The sequence below is a fragment of the Salvelinus alpinus genome, chromosome 9 (assembly GCF_045679555.1).
Source record: "Salvelinus alpinus chromosome 9, SLU_Salpinus.1, whole genome shotgun sequence".
Lineage (NCBI taxonomy): Eukaryota > Metazoa > Chordata > Actinopteri > Salmoniformes > Salmonidae > Salvelinus > Salvelinus alpinus.
This window is the reverse complement of record NC_092094.1, coordinates 70787144-70805816: the sequence shown is the minus strand read 5'-3', so window position 1 is coordinate 70805816 and position 18673 is coordinate 70787144. Positions and strand designations below refer to the sequence as shown.

The window sequence follows — 18673 nt, the reverse complement described above, 5'->3', positions numbered from 1 at the left end:
GTCTGAGTCGCCCGTCTGCCCAGCGCCGTCTGAGTCGCCCGTCTGCCCAGCGCCGTCTGAGTCGCCCGTCTGCCCAGCGCCGTCTGAGTCGCCCGTCTGCCCAGCGCCGTCTGAGTCGCCCGTCTGCCCAGCGCCGTCTGAGTCGCCCGTCTGCCCAGCGCCGTCTGAGTCGCCCGTCTGCCCAGCGCCGTCTGAGTCGCCCGTCTGCCCAGCGCCGTCTGAGTCGCCCGTCTGCCCAGCGCCGTCTGAGTCGCCCGTCTGCCCAACGGCGCCTGAACTGCCCGTCTGCCCTACGCCGTCTGAACCGTCCGTCTGCCAGGAGCCTGCAAAGCCGCCCGTCTGCCAGGAGCCTGCAGAGTCGTCCGCCAGACAGGAGCCGCTAGAGCCTTCCGCCAGACAGGAGCCGCTAGAGCCTTCCGCCAGACCGGATCAGCCAGAGCCTTCCGCCAGACCGGATCAGCCAGAGCCTTCCGCCAGACCGGATCTGCCAGAGCCGCCAACCAGACAGGATCTGCCAGAGCCGCCAACCAGACAGGATCTGCCAGAACCGCCAGTGAGCCATGAGCGTCCAGAACCGCCAGTGAGCCATGAGCGTCCAGAACCGCCAGTGAGCCATGAGCGTCCAGAACCGCCAGTGAGCCATGAGCGTCCAGAGCCGTCAGCCAGCCATGAGCGTCCAGAGCCGTCAGCCAGCCATGAGCGTCCAGAGCCGTCAGCCAGCCATGAGCGTCCAGAGCCGTCAGCCAGCCATGAGCGTCCAGAGCCGTTCGCCATCCAGAACTGCCCTTCAGTCCGGAGTTGCCCCTCTATCCTGAGCTACCTCTCTATCCTGAGCTACCTCTCTATCCTGAGCTACCTCTCTATTCTGAGCTATCCCTCTGTCCTGAGCTACCTCTCTGTCCTGAGCTACCTTGTCCCGGAGCTGTCCCTTAGCTTAGAGCTGCCATTTATCCAGAACTGCCCCTCAGTCCAGAGCTGTCTCTCTGTCCGGAGCTGCCCTTCAGTCCGGAGTTGCCCCTCTATCCTGAGCTACCTCTCTGTCCTGAGCTACCTTGTCCCGGAGCTGTCCCTTAGCTTAGAGCTGCCATTTATCCAGAACTGCCCCTCAGTCCAGAGCTGTCTCTCTGTCCGGAGCTGCCCTTCAGTCCGGAGTTGCCCCTCTATCCTGAGCTACCTCTCTATCCTGAGCTACCTCTCTATCCTGAGCTATCCCTCTGTCCTGAGCTATCTCTCTGTCCTGAGCTACCTTGTCCCGGGGCTGCCCCTTAGTCCGGGGCTGCCCCTTAGTCCGGTGCTGCCCCTTAGTCCGGTGCTGCCCCTTAGTCCGGTGCTGCCCCTTAGTCCGGTGCTGCCCCTTAGTCCGGTGCTACCCTTTAGTCCGGTGCTGCCCCTTAATCCTGTGGGGTTAAGTTGGAGGGTGGTCATTTGGAGGAGGCTACGTAAGCGGGTAGTGACTATGGTGGGGTGGGGACCACGACCTGTGCCAGAGCCGCCACCGTGGACAGACGCCCACCCAGACCTCCCCTAGACTTTATGCTGGTGCGCCCGGAGTTCGCACCTTAAGGGGGGGGTTATGTCACACCCTGGCCTTAGTTATCTTTGTTTTCTTTATTATTTTAGTTAGGTCAGGGTGTGACATGGGGAATGTTTGTGTTTGCCGTCTGAGTCGCCCGTCTGCCCAGCGCCGTCTGAGTCGCCCGTCTGCCCAGCGCCGTCTGAGTCGCCCGTCTGCCCAGCGCCGTCTGAGTCGCCCGTCTGCCCAGCGCCGTCTGAGTCGCCCGTCTGCCCAGCGCCCTCTGAGTCGCCCGTCTGCCCAACGGCGCCTGAACTGCCCGTCTGCCCTACGCCGTCTGAACCGTCCGTCTGCCAGGAGCCTGCAAAGCCGCCCGTCTGCCAGGAGCCTGCAGAGTCGTCCGCCAGACAGGAGCCGCTAGAGCCTTCCGCCAGACAGGAGCCGCTAGAGCCTTCCGCCAGACCGGATCAGCCAGAGCCTTCCGCCAGACCGGATCAGCCAGAGCCTTCCGCCAGACCGGATCTGCCAGAGCCGCCAACCAGACAGGATCTGCCAGAGCCGCCAACCAGACAGGATCTGCCAGAACCGCCAGTGAGCCATGAGCGTCCAGAACCGCCAGTGAGCCATGAGCGTCCAGAACCGCCAGTGAGCCATGAGCGTCCAGAACCGCCAGTGAGCCATGAGCGTCCAGAGCCGTCAGCCAGCCATGAGCGTCCAGAGCCGTCAGCCAGCCATGAGCGTCCAGAGCCGTCAGCCAGCCATGAGCGTCCAGAGCCGTCAGCCAGCCATGAGCGTCCAGAGCCGTTCGCCATCCAGAACTGCCCTTCAGTCCGGAGTTGCCCCTCTATCCTGAGCTACCTCTCTATCCTGAGCTACCTCTCTATCCTGAGCTACCTCTCTATTCTGAGCTATCCCTCTGTCCTGAGCTACCTCTCTGTCCTGAGCTACCTTGTCCCGGAGCTGTCCCTTAGCTTAGAGCTGCCATTTATCCAGAACTGCCCCTCAGTCCAGAGCTGTCTCTCTGTCCGGAGCTGCCCTTCAGTCCGGAGTTGCCCCTCTATCCTGAGCTACCTCTCTGTCCTGAGCTACCTTGTCCCGGAGCTGTCCCTTAGCTTAGAGCTGCCATTTATCCAGAACTGCCCCTCAGTCCAGAGCTGTCTCTCTGTCCGGAGCTGCCCTTCAGTCCGGAGTTGCCCCTCTATCCTGAGCTACCTCTCTATCCTGAGCTACCTCTCTATCCTGAGCTATCCCTCTGTCCTGAGCTATCTCTCTGTCCTGAGCTACCTTGTCCCGGGGCTGCCCCTTAGTCCGGGGCTGCCCCTTAGTCCGGTGCTGCCCCTTAGTCCGGTGCTGCCCCTTAGTCCGGTGCTGCCCCTTAGTCCGGTGCTGCCCCTTAGTCCGGTGCTACCCTTTAGTCCGGTGCTGCCCCTTAATCCTGTGGGGTTAAGTTGGAGGGTGGTCATTTGGAGGAGGCTACGTAAGCGGGTAGTGACTATGGTGGGGTGGGGACCACGACCTGTGCCAGAGCCGCCACCGTGGACAGACGCCCACCCAGACCTCCCCTAGACTTTATGCTGGTGCGCCCGGAGTTCGCACCTTAAGGGGGGGGTTATGTCACACCCTGGCCTTAGTTATCTTTGTTTTCTTTATTATTTTAGTTAGGTCAGGGTGTGACATGGGGAATGTTTGTGTTTTGTCTCGTTTCGGGTGGTTTTATGGAAAAGGGGGTGTTGGGTTTAGTGTATGGGTTTGTGTTGAGTGAATGTTTCTAGGTATGTCTATGGTTGAGTGAATGTTTCTAGGTATGTCTATGGTTGCCTGAGTGGTTCTCAATCAGAGACAGATGTCTTTCATTTGTCTCTGATTGGGAGCCATATTTTAGGCAGCCATGGGCATCATGTTTTTGTTGGGTCATTGTCTAGGTCTGTGTCTGTGTCTAGGTTGCATGTTTGCATTTTGTTCGGTTATAGCTTCACGGTCGTCTATTTGTTGTTTTGCTTCGTTCGTTCATCTCCTAAATAAAGAGAAGATGTATTTTTCACACGCTGCGCCTTGGTCCTCTCTCCCTTTGACGTTCGTGACACGGTTCTGCCATCTCCTGGTTTGGTCCCGGGCCTCTGTGTCATGTGCAGCTCCCAGGAGGTGGTTAGCTGTAGCCTCAATAATAGGCAATGGTGTTTATCAGACTGGCCAAAGCACATGTGCCCTGACAATCTCCTTTCAAAATGGGGGTCAACCGCCTGGCAGGTCCACACATCCACCATACATCAGCAACACCTCTAGTTAATAGTGACATTAGTGATGCAGGCAGTAGTAGGGAGCCTCCCATAGTCTATACCCCTACCTGTACCAGTGTTACAGCTGTAATATCCCCCATATGCCTTGACTCCCCACGGTACCTTCTGGGGAGGGACTTCTGGGAACACAAGACTCAGAGTTTTACACAGGGTTGAATTTGGCTTAAACTTTCCAATATGCACATCCAACCTTCCCCATTACTTAGGGCAAATGGGTGAGCAGCCAGAATAGGTCTGGCATGTCCACATACGACACAGTCCTTTCTATTAAGTGTTTTGTAGGCCAACCACATATTCTCCCTACCCTCTTAACCAGTTTCAGTTCCCAATTGGTCACTATCTGAGATGTCTTTCACATTTATTACCTGTACCGGATTGGAGAGCTTAGGTGGTGGTGTGGGACTTGGTCTTGAAGTGGTGGAGGAGGCCGGCTGAACCCTGGTCCGTTGGAACTGGTGGTGGTTCTGGCAGTACTGTGATGGTAACATCCCCATCGTATCCCAATCAGACAGCTCAGGACTACAAGCAGTCCTGTAAAGCCCCATCCTCTCCCAGAGAACACATCATCAGCCAGAGATCAAGCAACACTTTCACTTCTATGAACGTACACAGTGATGAGAGGGCGGGGTCAGGGATTCTTCATTAAGGAGTTGACCCCCGAACTCTATTAGCAACGGTTCTTCTCCTTAACTCTGTGATCATTCGACAGTGTCAGTGTGTCTCACCCTCCAAGTGCGATATGCCCCCAGGTCGAGTGAATCACCTTCTCCTTTAATTCACCTGTAACGCATAAAATCCTGGACATACAGGTTTGGTTAACAAACAGTTTCTCATTTGTTCTATCTGATTATATATTTAACTTCTATGCCTATTTGTTAGCTAGAAATTTTTAATTTTAAATTAGTTTATTATCCAATAGGCCCCATCCTATCCTAGACCACAATGTACCCCTCCACAATGTACCCCTCCCCCGTTTGATACCTGGCTCTGGCCAGGTATCAACCTTACCTACTCTAAATAATGACTTAGGTAAGATTAGTAAAATATTCTTATGTTCTACATTATAATATAGGAACGCCCCTTTCATTTTCCACATGTCCAATTGTCCCTTGGGCGTCCATTCATATCTATCCTTTACTTTAAAATGTATCTGTGCTGCTTATATATGTTAACCCCCTTCTCTCCTATCTTATTCCACAGCCTACCTTGCTCATTTCCTGGTCCCCCCTCCCCACTCTGCTCTCAAACCTTCAAGGTCTCAACAGTGCGGGGTAGACCCATCTGTCTGCCTTTTTCTAATAATAGTCAATAACAACTATGTGTTCCTTTAGCAATATTAACTAAGTGTCTCACTGTTTTGACTTTATCATGGATTTAAAAATAACAACAACATGTCTTATAGTGTCAATCTCTAAAGTCCTTACATAACCTTAATAAACCTATCTCTATCCTATCAATAATTTTAATACTATTTAACTTCTTCAGGCTGCAAGCCCGACATCGGGATCAATATGACAACAGCCTGTCCAAGTGCAGAGCGCGAAATTCAAAATCTATTTTTGTAAAATATTTAACTTTCACACATTAACAAGTCCAATACAGCATTTGAAAGATAAACATCTTGTCAATCCAGCCAACATGTCCGATTTTTTAAATGTTTTACAGAGAAAACACCACATATATTTATGTTAGGTCACCACCAAATAAAAAAAGACAGAAAGACATTTTTCACAGCACAAGTAGGCTGCATTTAGCATGCACAAGCCAACCTAACTAACCTAGAACCAACCTAAATAACCTAGAAAAAACTACCTCAGATGACAGTCCTATAACATGTTACACAATAAATCTATGTTTTGTTAAAAAAAAATGCATATTTTAGCTATAAATCAGTTTTACATTACTGCTACCATCATAGCTACAGTAAGAAATCGCACGGGAGTAGCCAGAGAAAATACAGACACCAACGTCAACTACCTTATTACACTTCAGAAAACATTTCAGAGAAATATATGGTGGATAGCTAATGAAAGAGAAAGATCTTGTGAATACAGACAATATTTCAGATTCTTTAAATGTTTTACAGCGAAAACACCACATATATTCATGTTAGCTCACCACCAAATACAAAAAGAGAGACACTTATTTTTCACAGCACCGGTAGCATGCAGCTAGCATGCAGCTAGCATGCAAAGCCAACCTAACTAACCTAGAACTAACCTAAATAACCTAGAAAAAACTCCCTCAGATGACAGTCCTATAACATGTTACACAATAAATCTATGTTTTGTTCAAAAAAAATGCATATTTTAGCTATAAATCAGTTTTACATTACTGCTACCATCATAGCTACAGTAAGAAATCGCACGGCAGTAGCCAGAGAAAACAGACACCAACGTCTACTTCTAATTTCACATCAGAAAAGATTTCAGAAAAATATATGGTGGATAGCTAATGAAAGAGAAAGATCTTGTGAATACAGACAATATTTCCGATTTCTGAAGTGTTTTACAGCGAAAACACAATATATCGTTATATTAGCTTACTACAATAGCTAGCACACAGCAGCATTGATTCTAGTCAAACGCTAGCGATAGCACAGTTCGACAGATATATGAAAAAGCATCCCAAATTGGGTCCTTATCTTTGTTGATTTTCCATCAGAATGTTCTCCAAAGGGTCCTTTGTTCAGAACCGTGTTCATTTGGACCTAGAACGAACGATGTCCCTGTTGAATTAGCATGACACACTGGCCATGCCATGCTAACCTCTCCGTCTTGACAAAATTCTTGCGTCGCATCACGTCTAAAGTCCAGAATAAATTTCAATAATATAATTAAAGTATATTGAAAAAACATACTTTAGGATGATTTTGTGACATGTATCAAAGAAAATCGAAGCTGGAGGTCATATTCACCTATAACGAGTGTTTTCCAGGAGCGCGGTCCAGTTCCTACTTCGCGCCCAGAAAAAATTATAAAGTGCGCACTTATCACTCAAAGAGGTTCCTTTCAGTCCCTGACAGAGATAATCAAGTCCTTTTTTCTCTCACTTCCGCATGACAACCAGGGGAAGATGTGTGACGTGTTTGTACAGTCCCAAGTGCCAAGGCCTTTTATAGAGAGTATCTTGAAGAGAGACATAGCTTCTTGGAAAATTCACTTTTTCCAGAAAATGGGCTGTAAAAAGAGTTATGTTTCACTTAGAGAAATAATTAAACCTGTTTTAGAAACTAGAAGGTGTTTTATATCCAAAGGTAATAAATAATATGCATATTGTACGAGCAAGAATTGAGTACGAGGCCGTTTGAAATGGGCACCTTTTTTCTGGCTACTCAATAATTTCCCTTGCAGCCATAAGAGGTTAAATAAAAATATTCTAATGGCCAAAACAAATGCTAACCCTATCAAAGCCTTTCTTTACTAATAAGCTTTTTCCCCCAAGAGTCCACTATCAATAATTAATATATGTTTTACAGTGTGGATACCTTATCAACAGTAAAGTACCACTCCTAAGAACTGAAACTTATGTCTTTTCATTAATGATTTTAATGTTTATGTATTTTCCTGCCCTATTGGCTTAAAATATCTCCCGTTCAACCCTCAATGTATCATATCTCCCTCCATTTATTATTAATGACAAAGGGGATTTTTCCAGTTGTAATACCAAATCAATAATAGTCAATTAATTTACCTCAAAACTAGTATCCCAAATGACCACAAATGCATTATCTACATGGCCCTCCCCCGAAGCTGATCAGACTTCAAGAGACAGCCATGATACAGGTCAAAGGTTATACCACCCCTGTATAGTCATGTTCCTAGACATTTTAAAGAACCCTTTATCCTTAAAATCAAAAAATTCACTTGTGTAATTAAAACTCAGAAGATAAAACTCCTAATATTCTAAATATATGAGTATACCCCTTTAAGATATCTTGTCTCTGTGAACATGGAAATCCCCTTAACACAAACGTGTACTACTAAAACAAAACCTAATAATTATGATAATACCCTCAAATCATTCGTTTTAAATTTCCTCTATGTTTCATGTAACTCATTCAGTCTTTCTCCAAATTGTCTCCCCAAAATACTTTACACTCACACAACTGTGATAAACGTGTACTGTCCCTTTAACTCCCGGCCAGCCATACCAGTTTGCGGGCCGTTCATTGTTCCCCATAATGAAGACAGATAATGTTTAGAATACGTTTACTCTTTGTTCGAATTCCCTGGTGTTACCTAACCAAAAACCAATAACTTTTAGCCACTTTTGAAAGTGACTCAAAGCTATAATGTACGCATATTCCCTCTAAATGAGAAAACCAGATTTCTCTGTCATAATTTGATACGGCCACACCCGGTGGGGAAAGAACAAATTGTATCCCGTTCCTCCTATAACACCCAATGCTAAATTCAAAGTTGTGGTTAAATATACGGATTTGCCAATCATTATCAAATGTTGAATATATAGGTTTAGTAATGTTATCAAACAGATTAGTATAGTTCAAATCAGGATACAACATCATTGCCTGGTTGCAAAAGTGCATCGTGAGTTATGTCGACAACTAGCGCTCAACCCATGTTCAGAACGCAGCAACTTTTAACGAACTGTAAATCATCGTTGACTCACTGCAACAGGCAATAGTACGGGTTCGATAACCCAAAACCAATTTATCACAAAGGTTGGATCTTGAATAGAATTTACAACATCAATCAACATCTCTCAATCAAAATTATATTGCAGGAAATACAGAAAATAGTGTACCTGAACAATGCGTCGTTACACAACAAATCATTCTGTCTCTAGCAACGTACCCTGAAAATTTAGTAGCCAATACAATACCAAAACTAACTCTCTTATTCCTGCCTCTAGGCAAAACATCCACTTACTCCAACTGAGTTTTGCACCAAAACTATCGTATAAGTAAAATCAACTTCTCAACTGTCTCAATTCCAAAATGTAAACGTACCATATACTTCGCTAAATTCAAATCGCATGTCAGTCATCCATAATAATTATAACATTCCGATGGGCACAACTTTATCGTATTTCTCCGTTATTCTTTAGAATTCATCAGGTTTAGGTAACTGTCACTTCTACGATTCAGTAATATAAATACGACTCACGTCTCCATACATTATTCATGAAGATCATTGAGGCAACACAACGTATCACATCGAAAGGGCATCGCTATCATCGACACTAATGACCATATTTTTTTTAGGCAAAACATACAAATGGTTTAATTACCATTAAAAACTCAGATTTTAGTCAGTACCGTGAATCGAAGTCCGGTCTCAAGCTTGGGAGGCAGCTATTTAACCCCTGAACCACCATTACTTTTGGAATAAAGGAGCCAATATCCCTATTATTATAATTTTCTGTAGTCTCTCTAATTCGAATTGGTTTTAAGTTTTTCGTTATGTCACCAGCATTCAATCAGACTCCCCGTCGAATTTAGGCTGCTCAAATCAGCTCTGACCTCAGTCAGTGTTCTGGAAGGAATTGGGGCTGGAGTGCAGTGTGTAAGGTGGTGCCAAGGTGCGCCTGATTTACCTTTGACCTGGACAGAGTGTGAAGTAATCTCCTTCACTTCGTACGGTCCAGTCCACCTGGGTTCCAGCCACTTTCTTTTGTGGACTTTAACCCTCACCCAGTCACCAACTTTTACCTTCAGTGGTGGCGTGTCTCCCGGCAGCTCCCCCTCTTGGACCTTGCGAACCTGGGAAGAGAGTGCTGCAGAGAGTTCCGTAAATTTTTCACATAGTCTAACATTTCAATTTGTTGTACATCAAGAGCGGGCATATGACCTCCCCCCCTTGGTGGACCAGGCATGACTCTTCCAGTCATTATCTCATGAGGAGAGAGATGGGTGCCTGCTCCTGGTGAGGCTCTCATGGCCATCAACGCCAGAGGCAGGGCTTCAACCCATGTCAACTTCGTACCTGCACATGCTTTAGCTATCTTAGCTTTCAACGTTTGGTTTGGCGTTCCACCAGACCTTGGGACCGGGGGGTGGTACACAGAACCGAATCTGTGTGTTATGCCAAATCTTTCTTCCACCTGTCTTAGGTGTTTGTTACTGAAATGTGAGCCATTTTCAGATCTGATTTGTCTTTAGATGCCATACCTGGGTATTAGTTTGGTTTGTAGCCACTTAACGACTGACTTGGCATCCTCTTTTGCTGTTGGTATTGCCTCTACCCATTTGGAGAACCTATCTACCATGACTAAGAGATAGCGTTTCCCTTTAGATACATTATCGGCGCCCTTATCGGTGTAATCTATGCTAATGTCCTGAAAACATGCATTAGGCACTGGGTATGAGCCCATTGGTGTTTGATATGGTTTCTTTGGATTGTGGTATCTGCTATGGTGGTATAAACTAGTGTGTTCGGGCTACTTCCTGTTTTAAATCGCTATTTTCTATCTTTGTATACTTAGCCCGTCCTTGGTCGAAACCAGGGATGTATTCGTGGTGCCGGCACAGACTTATCTCTTGATCCTCACCCTCGCATACAAAGATTTTATCAGTATGTGGTGGCAATTACGTGTGTGTTTTTATTTGAATCTGTTCAGCGATTTATTTGGGTATTTTCTAGAAATGATTCGGCAATTTCCTTTTGTAACAATATATTAGTAAATTCAGGCGGTCATATAACAATTGTCAGAATAATTTCAGCACTTTGGGAAATACCAACAGCAAAAAGGGAAAACCAAACAGTCAGCCGCGCAAAAAGCCGCGCCCAAAGAGTCCCACTACCCGCAGTCAAGCAACCAAGAAACAGCCACCATAAGGCTCCGTATCAAATGTTATAGTTTAGTGTGAAATGGTCATCCCTAATCCCAGTCTCGTGGAACGCCAAACTTACAGAGACTACTTCCACTTAAATACACTACACAACCTATTCAATAGTACACAACTTATTTAATAGGACAGTTTTTCATACACAACCTATTGAATAGTACACAACCTATTCATTAGGACATTTTCAACCTCACACACAGCCTATGCAATAGTACACAACTTATTATATAGGACTTATTCAACCACACACACAGCCTATGCAATAGTACACAACTTATTATATAGGACTTATTCAACCACACACACAGCCTATGCAATAGTACACAACTTATTCCATAGGACTTATTCAACCACACAGCCTATGCAATAGTACACAACTTATTCCATAGGACTTATTCACACACACAGCCTATGCAATAGTACACAACTTATTCCATAGGACTTATTCACACAGACAGCCTATGCAATAGTACACAACTTATTCCATAGGACTTATTCACATAGACAGCCTATGCAATAGTACACAACTTATTCCATAGGACTTATTCACACACACAGCCTATGCAATAGTACACAACTTATTCCATAGGACTTATTCACACACACAGCCTATGCAATAGTACACAACTTATTCCATAGGACTTATTCACACAGACAGCCTATGCAATAGTACACAACTTATTCCATAGGACTTATTCACACAGACAGCCTATGCAATAGTACACAACTTATTCCATAGGACTTATTCACACAGACAGCCTATGCAATAGTACACAACTTATTCCATAGGACTTATTCACACAGACAGCCTATGCAATAGTACACAACTTATTCCATAGGACTTATTCACACAGACAGCCTATGCAATAGTACACAACTTATTCCATAGGACTTATTCACACAGACAGCCTATGCAATAGTACACAACTTATTCCATAGGACTTATTCACACACACAGCCTATGCAATAGTACACAACTTATTCCATAGGACTTATTCACACAGACAGCCTATGCAATAGTACACAACTTATTCCATAGGACTTATTCACACAGACAGCCTATGCAATAGTACACAACTTATTCCATAGGACTTATTCACACACACAGCCTATGCAATAGTACACAACTTATTCCATAGGACTTATTCACACACACATTTCAGTTATCAATTCTCCATTTAGTCAGAACAATACATCAGTAATATTTTAAATGCAAGATATCTTTTTACCATGCCTTAATTCCTTAAAGGTAATTTAACAGCAATTCATACTCACGCTCAGTACTACTGATCAAAAATTTGGCAATTGACTAAAATATAATATGCAGATTTTTGATTTAACAGGCTCTGCTTGCCTTTTATGTCGAGCGCTCTGATCAGTTTCCTGAGGCAAGTTGAATGGCCGATGTCTCCTGGCGACAGGTCACTCTTCCGTCTGGTTTGCGCTCAATGATTTGTCTCCTCTCACACCAACTTGTCATAGATCGAATTCAGATGTTAAAACCATCCTCTGCTACCAAGTTTTGTTGATGATTAACTACCAGAGAGAGAGACCAAATCAAGACGCTGGACAGAGTGGATTTCAGTTGTAACAAAAAGGCAGTTTATTGGCACAAAGATATCTTGTCCTGCAGTTTAGCGTGCACGGACCTAATCATATGGCTCGGAAGGAGCCAGCTGAAAAAGGGTCCTAAACAGAGGTTACAGCATATTTTATACATGGAACAATGTAGATAGAGTCTCGTCGTGTTGGTCTTCTGACTGGTCCTGAAGAGTTGGAGGCGGGCCTGCTCTAGCCAGAACAGGAGCCCCATTGGTGCACAGCAGAGTCCTCTGCTCTTGGCACCCGACCAGTAGAGAGGGAAGTGAAGTGTGTGTGTTCATGCGATGTAATGTTTGTGTGTCCAGGAGTCATGAGATAAGGGGAACTGTAACTGGCAGTTACTGTCTGGGGCTAGGGGGTTTCCTGATTAGAGGGATGTGAGCAATTACTTAAGTCAGGCGGTTTAGTTTGGCGCTTCTATAACTGTTTTGTGCGGTCAGCATCCTTGTCACAATGGGGTACCATTGTGTCAATGGGGAACCTTGTTCTGTGCAACAGCAGTCTTGTGTTTTAGTCATGGGGTGTGTTGTGCAAGCTTTTAATCCTATGGTCACAAGCAGGCTCTAAAGCAGCCGGAGGGCCCTAGGCCAGTATATGAATATATGTATATATGACAATGACCAGGGCGGTTCTCTTGATAAGTGCGTGAATTTGACAATTTTCCTGTTCTGCTAAGCATTCAAAATATAGCGAGTACTTCTGGGTGTCAGGGAAAACGTATGGAGTAAAAAAGTACATAATTTTTTATTAAGAATGTAGTGGAGTAAAAATAAGTTGTCAAAAAATATAAATAGTAAAGTAAAGTTCTGATACCACAAAAAATGACTAAAGCTCCTTAGGGATAGGGGGCAGAATTTGGAAGTTTGGATGATTGAGGTGCCCAAAGTAAATTGCCTCTTACTCAGGCCAAGAAGCTAGGATATGCATATAATTGGTAGTATTGGATAGAAAACACTCCAAAACTTTCCAAAACTGTTAAAATAATGTCTGTGAGCATAACAGAACTGATATAGCAAATTTATTTTTGGAGGTGACACCATTTAAAATGCCTGTCTATGGGGAAATCAATGGAATAACTCCCAGATTGCAGTTCCTAGGGCTTCCAGCAGATGTCAACAGTCTTTAGAAAGAGTTTCAGGCTTGTTTTTTGAAAAATGAGCTAGAATTTGTAGTTTTTGTAAGTGGCTCCCATTTTGGCTGTAGTGTTGTGGCGCACGTCGGTGAGGGCGCACACTTCGTTATTTATCTCTGGTAATGAACATACTATTCTCCATCTTAAATTTTATAGTTTATTTACATATTAGGGTACCTGAGGATTGATTAGAAACGTTGTTTGACTTGTTTGGACGAAGTTTATTGGTAACTTTCGGGATTCATTTGTTTGCATTTTGAACGAGGGAAACCGGTGGATTACTGAGTCAAGCGCGCCAACTAAATTGACTTTTTGGGGATATAAAGAAGGACTTTATCGAACAAAAGGACCATTTGTGATGTAGCTGGGACCCTTTGGATTGCAAGCAGGAAGATCTTCAAAGGTAAGTGATTTATTTTATCGCAATTTCTGACTTTCGTAACGCCTCTGCTTGGTTGGAAACTGTTTGTAATGCTTTTGTACGCGGGGCGCTGTCCTCAGATAATCACATGGTGAGCTTTCGCCATAAAGCCTTTTTGAAATCTGACAAATCTGGATTAAGAAGGAGTTAAGCTTTTAAACGATGTAAGACAACGATGTAAGAAATATTTTCATGAATGTTTAATATCACAAATTTTGTATTTTGAATTTCGAGCTCTGCAATTTCACAGAATGTTAGCCCAAAGAGGTAGTACGTTAAAGTATTTTTACTTCAAATATATGTACCTTTGCATAGTTTTAGGGCCACAGCCCACAATGTTTGGAAAACAGCCGAATACAAAAATGTTAACATTTACAGACTGGAGATATGAGTTACACCACCCAAACACACACTCATTGTTGTTTCGCTCTCACCACATGATACAAAGGTAAAAGAGTAGAACAGGCCAAACAATTACTCTACATCTAAGTTGAGCAGAGTCTATACTGTACTTAACAACCTTTTGTCAATAGGGGGAGCTGTTAGCACTTTTTTTTTTTTGACATTGCCAAATTAAACTGCCTAGTACTCAATTCTTGCTCGTACAATATGCATATTGTACGAGCAATATTATATTATTAGGTCAGTTTTAATGTCCCTGTGAATGCTATGAGGATACAAACACTGCCTACGCCTTCCTCTAGATGTCAGTAAGTGGTGACAATTTGAATGGAGTCGATTGCGCAATCAGGGCCTGTATAAAACACCAAAGACCGGAAGGAGCTTTCTTTCGGTCCCTGCGCTCGACGCACAATGTACGTCGGACTGGGCTCTTTCCAAGCCTTGGTTTAGCCAGTAATATATCGCCGGTCATGTTTTTACCCGTTATAGGTGTTAAAAACATCATAAGGTAGTTAATTTAAACCGTTTTATAGCAATTTATATCCGTTTAGTGCGATTTTGAGGCATTTATTTGTGACGTCCTTCCATGAGCTGGGCACTTATCCTGTACATACCGAACGTTAGTGGCCATTTCGACGGGACAAGAGGACATCTTTCGACCAAAAGACGATTAGACCGGAGAAAGGATACATTGCCCAAGATTCTGATGGAAGAACAGCTCATAGTAAGAACTATTTATGATGATAAATCGCTGTTCTGTTGAAAAATGTTAAACGCATATTTCGCCATTTTGTTTTGTGTAGCTTCGCTTTGGCGGACCCGGTATTGCACAGTAAGGATAATTTTAGAAATGTAATTCAGCGATTGCATTAAGAACTAATTTGTCTTTCGATTCCTGTCAACCCTGTATTTTTTAGTCAAGTTTATGATTTATTATCGATTAGACTAGATCACGCTCAAAGATGGCGCCCGACATTTTCAGGCCAGTTTTGCTACTATTCTCATTGTATAACCACGGTTTTTTGTGGCTAAATATGCACATTTTCGAACAAACTCTATATGTATGTTGTAATATGATGTTACAGGAGTGTCATCGGAAGAATTCTGAAAAGGTTAGTGAAAAAATTAATATATTTTGGTGATGATAACGTTATCGCTCCCGTTGCCTTGAATTCATGCTGGGGTAACGTTTGCACATGTGGTATGCTAATATAACGATTTATTGTGTTTTCGCTGTAAAACGCTTAGAAAATCTGAAATATTGTCTGAATTCACAAGATCTGTGTCTTTCCATTGCTATGCTTTGTCTATTTTTATGAAATGTTTTATGATGAGTAAATTGGTAATACACGTTGCTCTCTGTAGTAATTCTAGTCGCTTTGGGGAGATTTGTGATGGTGGCTGCAATGGCAAACTATGATTTATACCTGAAATATGCACATTTTTCTAACGAAACCTATGCTATACAATAAATATGTTGTCAGACTGTCATCTGATGAAGTTTTTTCTTGGTTAGTGGCTATTTACTTCTTTATTTGGTCGAATTGGTGATAGCTAGTGATGGAGTGGAAAAATAGTGGAGTAAAAAAAATGGTGTCTTTTGCTAACGTGGTTAGCTAATAGATTTACATATTGTGTCTTCCCTGTAAAACATTTTAAAAATCAGAAATGGTGGCTAGATTCACAAGAAGTGTATCTTTCATCTGGTGTCTTGGACTTGTGATTTAATGATATTTAGATGCTACAATTTACTTGTGACGCTATGCTAGGCTATGCTAGTCAGCTTTTTTACTGTGGGGGGTGCTCCCGGATCCGGGATGAGTACCAACTAAAAGTTAATAACCCCTTCCAACCCTCTCCCTCCCTTACCGTGCTGAAAGCCCAGCAGGAGCCACAATCCTTCTGATCCTTGATGGAGGTGACATAGCCCTTGTCCCCCCAGTCCATGGTGGTGGGCAGATCATTGTCCCCAAGCATGGGTAAGAAGGTAGAGCCGCCGCGGGGCTTGGAGGCATTGAAGGAGCCCAGGCAGCGCTGGGAGATGCGTCTGTACTCCTCGTTTTCCTGTGGTAGCACAACAATAGACATGCACTGAGTGTAGAAAACATGAGGTAATACCTACTCTTTCCATGAAATAAACTGTCCAGGTGAATCCAGGTGAATGCTATGATCCCTTATTGATGTCACTTGTTTAATCCACCGCAATCAGTGTAAATGAAGGGGAGGAGACAGATTGAAGAAGGATTTTTGAGCCTTAAGACAATTGAGACATTGATTGTGTATGTGTGCCATTCAGGGGGTGAATGGGCAAGACAAAAGATGTAAGTGCCTTTGAACGGGGTGTGGTAGTAGGTGCCAGGCACACCGGTTTGTGTCAAGAACTGCAACGGCAGTGAGTTTTTCCACAGTCAACTGTTTCTCCTGTGTATCAAGAATGGCCCACCACCCAAAAGACATCCAGCCACCTTGACACAACTGTCGACAGCTTGTGAGTCAACATGGGCCAGCATCCCTGTGGAACGCTTTCGACAACTTGTAGAGTCCATGCCCAAATGAATTGAGGCTGTTGTGAGGGCAAAAGGGAGTGAAGAGGCGACTCTCACAGTGAAGAGGCGACTCCGAGATGCTGGCCTTCTAGGCAGAGGACTCGTGAAACGTCTGTTTCTCAAACTAGACACTATGATGTACTTGTCCTCTTGCTCAGTTGTGCACCGGGGCCTCCCACTCCTCTTTTGATTCTGGTTAGAGCCAGTGTGCTCTGTTCTGTGAAGGGAGTAGTACACAGCGTTGTACGAGAGCTTCAGTTTCTTGGCAATTTATCGCATGGAATAGCCTTCATTTCTCAGAACAAGAATAGACTGATGAGTTTCAGAAGAAAGTTATTTATTTCTGGCCATTTTGAGCCTGTAATCGAACCCACAAATGCTGATGCTCCAGATACTCAACTAGTCTAAAGGCCAGTTTTATTGCTTCTCTAATCAGGACAACGGTTTTCAGCTGTGCTAACATAATTGCAAAAGGGTTTTATAATGATCCATTAGCCTTTGAAAATGATAAACCTGGATTAGCTAACACAACATGCCATTGGAACACAGGAGTGATGTTTGCTCCGCCCACAACCGTAAGGCTCTCCAGAGGGTAGTGAAGTCTGCACAACGCATCACCGGGGGCAAACTACCTGCCCTCCAGGACACCTGGAGGGCAGATAGTTTGTTCTGCCTGCGGCTATGGAACCCTGACCTGTTCACCGGACGTGCTACCTGTCCCAGACCTGCTGTTTTCAACTGTTTTCAACTACTGTGATTATTATTATTTGACCATGCTGGTCATTTATGAACATTTGAACATCTTGGCCATGTTCTGTTATAATCTCCACCCGGCACAGCCAGAAGAGGACTGGCCACCCCTCATAGCCTGGTTCCTCTCTAGGTTTCTTCCTAGGTTTTGGCCTTTCTAGGGAGTTTTTCCTAGCCACCATGCTTCTACACCTGCATTGCTTGCTGTTTGGGGTTTTAGGTTGGGTTTCTGTACAGCACTTTGAGATTTCAGCTGATGTAAGAAGGGCTATATAAATATATTTGATTTGATCTACTCCACCCGATGTCACAGGAAGGCCATAAAGATCATCAAGGACAACAACCACCCGAGCCACTGCCTGTTCACCCCGCTATCATCCAGAAGGCGAGGTCAGTACAGGTGCATCAATGCAGGGACCGAGAGACTGAAAAACAGCTTCTATCTCAAGGCCATCAGACTGTTAAACAGCCATCACTAACATTGAGTGGCTGCTGCCAACATACTGACTCAACTCCAGCCTCTTCAATAATGGAAAAATTGATGTAAAAAATGTATCTCTAGCCACTTTAAACAATGCCACTTAATATAATGTTTACATACCCTACATTACTCATCCCATATGTATATACTGTACTCTATACCATCTACTGCATCTTGCCTATGCCGTTCTGTACCATCACTCATTCATATATTTTTATGTACATATTCTTCATCCCTTTACACTTGTGTGTATAAGGTAGTTGTTGTGAAATTGTTAGGTTAGATTACTCGTTGGTTACTACTGCATTGTCGGAACTAGAAGCACAAGCATTTCGCTACGCTCAAATTAACATCTGCTAACCATGTGTATGTGACAAATAAAAATGTATTTGATAATGAGCCTCTGTACGCCTATGTAGATATTCCATTAAAAATCAACCATTTACAGCTACAATAGTAATTTACAACATTAACAATGTCTACACTGTATTTATGTTATTTTAATAGACCAAAAATGTGATTTTTCTTTCAAAAACAAGGACATTTCTAAGTGACCCCAAACTTTTGAATGCTAGTGTAATTGTATGCTGTAGCGTTAAGATTTCCCGTCATTGGAAGTAAGGGGCCTAACCCGAACCATTATTCCTCCTCCACCAAACTTTACAGTTAGCACTATGCATTCGGGCAGGTAGGGTTCTCCTGACATCCGCCAAACCCA

At 44.0% G+C, this 18673-nt stretch overlaps 1 protein-coding gene across 1 annotated transcript in view; it reads right to left on the bottom strand.

Annotated features, from left to right (window-relative positions):
• The window catches only part of LOC139530557 (procathepsin L-like), a 51543-nt gene that overhangs the window by 27305 nt on the left and 5565 nt on the right, over positions 1–18673 (bottom strand). Inside the window, exon 3 of the mRNA XM_071327076.1 lies at positions 16048–16242. Coding sequence (XP_071183177.1) covers positions 16048–16242 — 195 coding nt within the window. The remainder of the gene's footprint in view (positions 1–16047; positions 16243–18673) is intronic.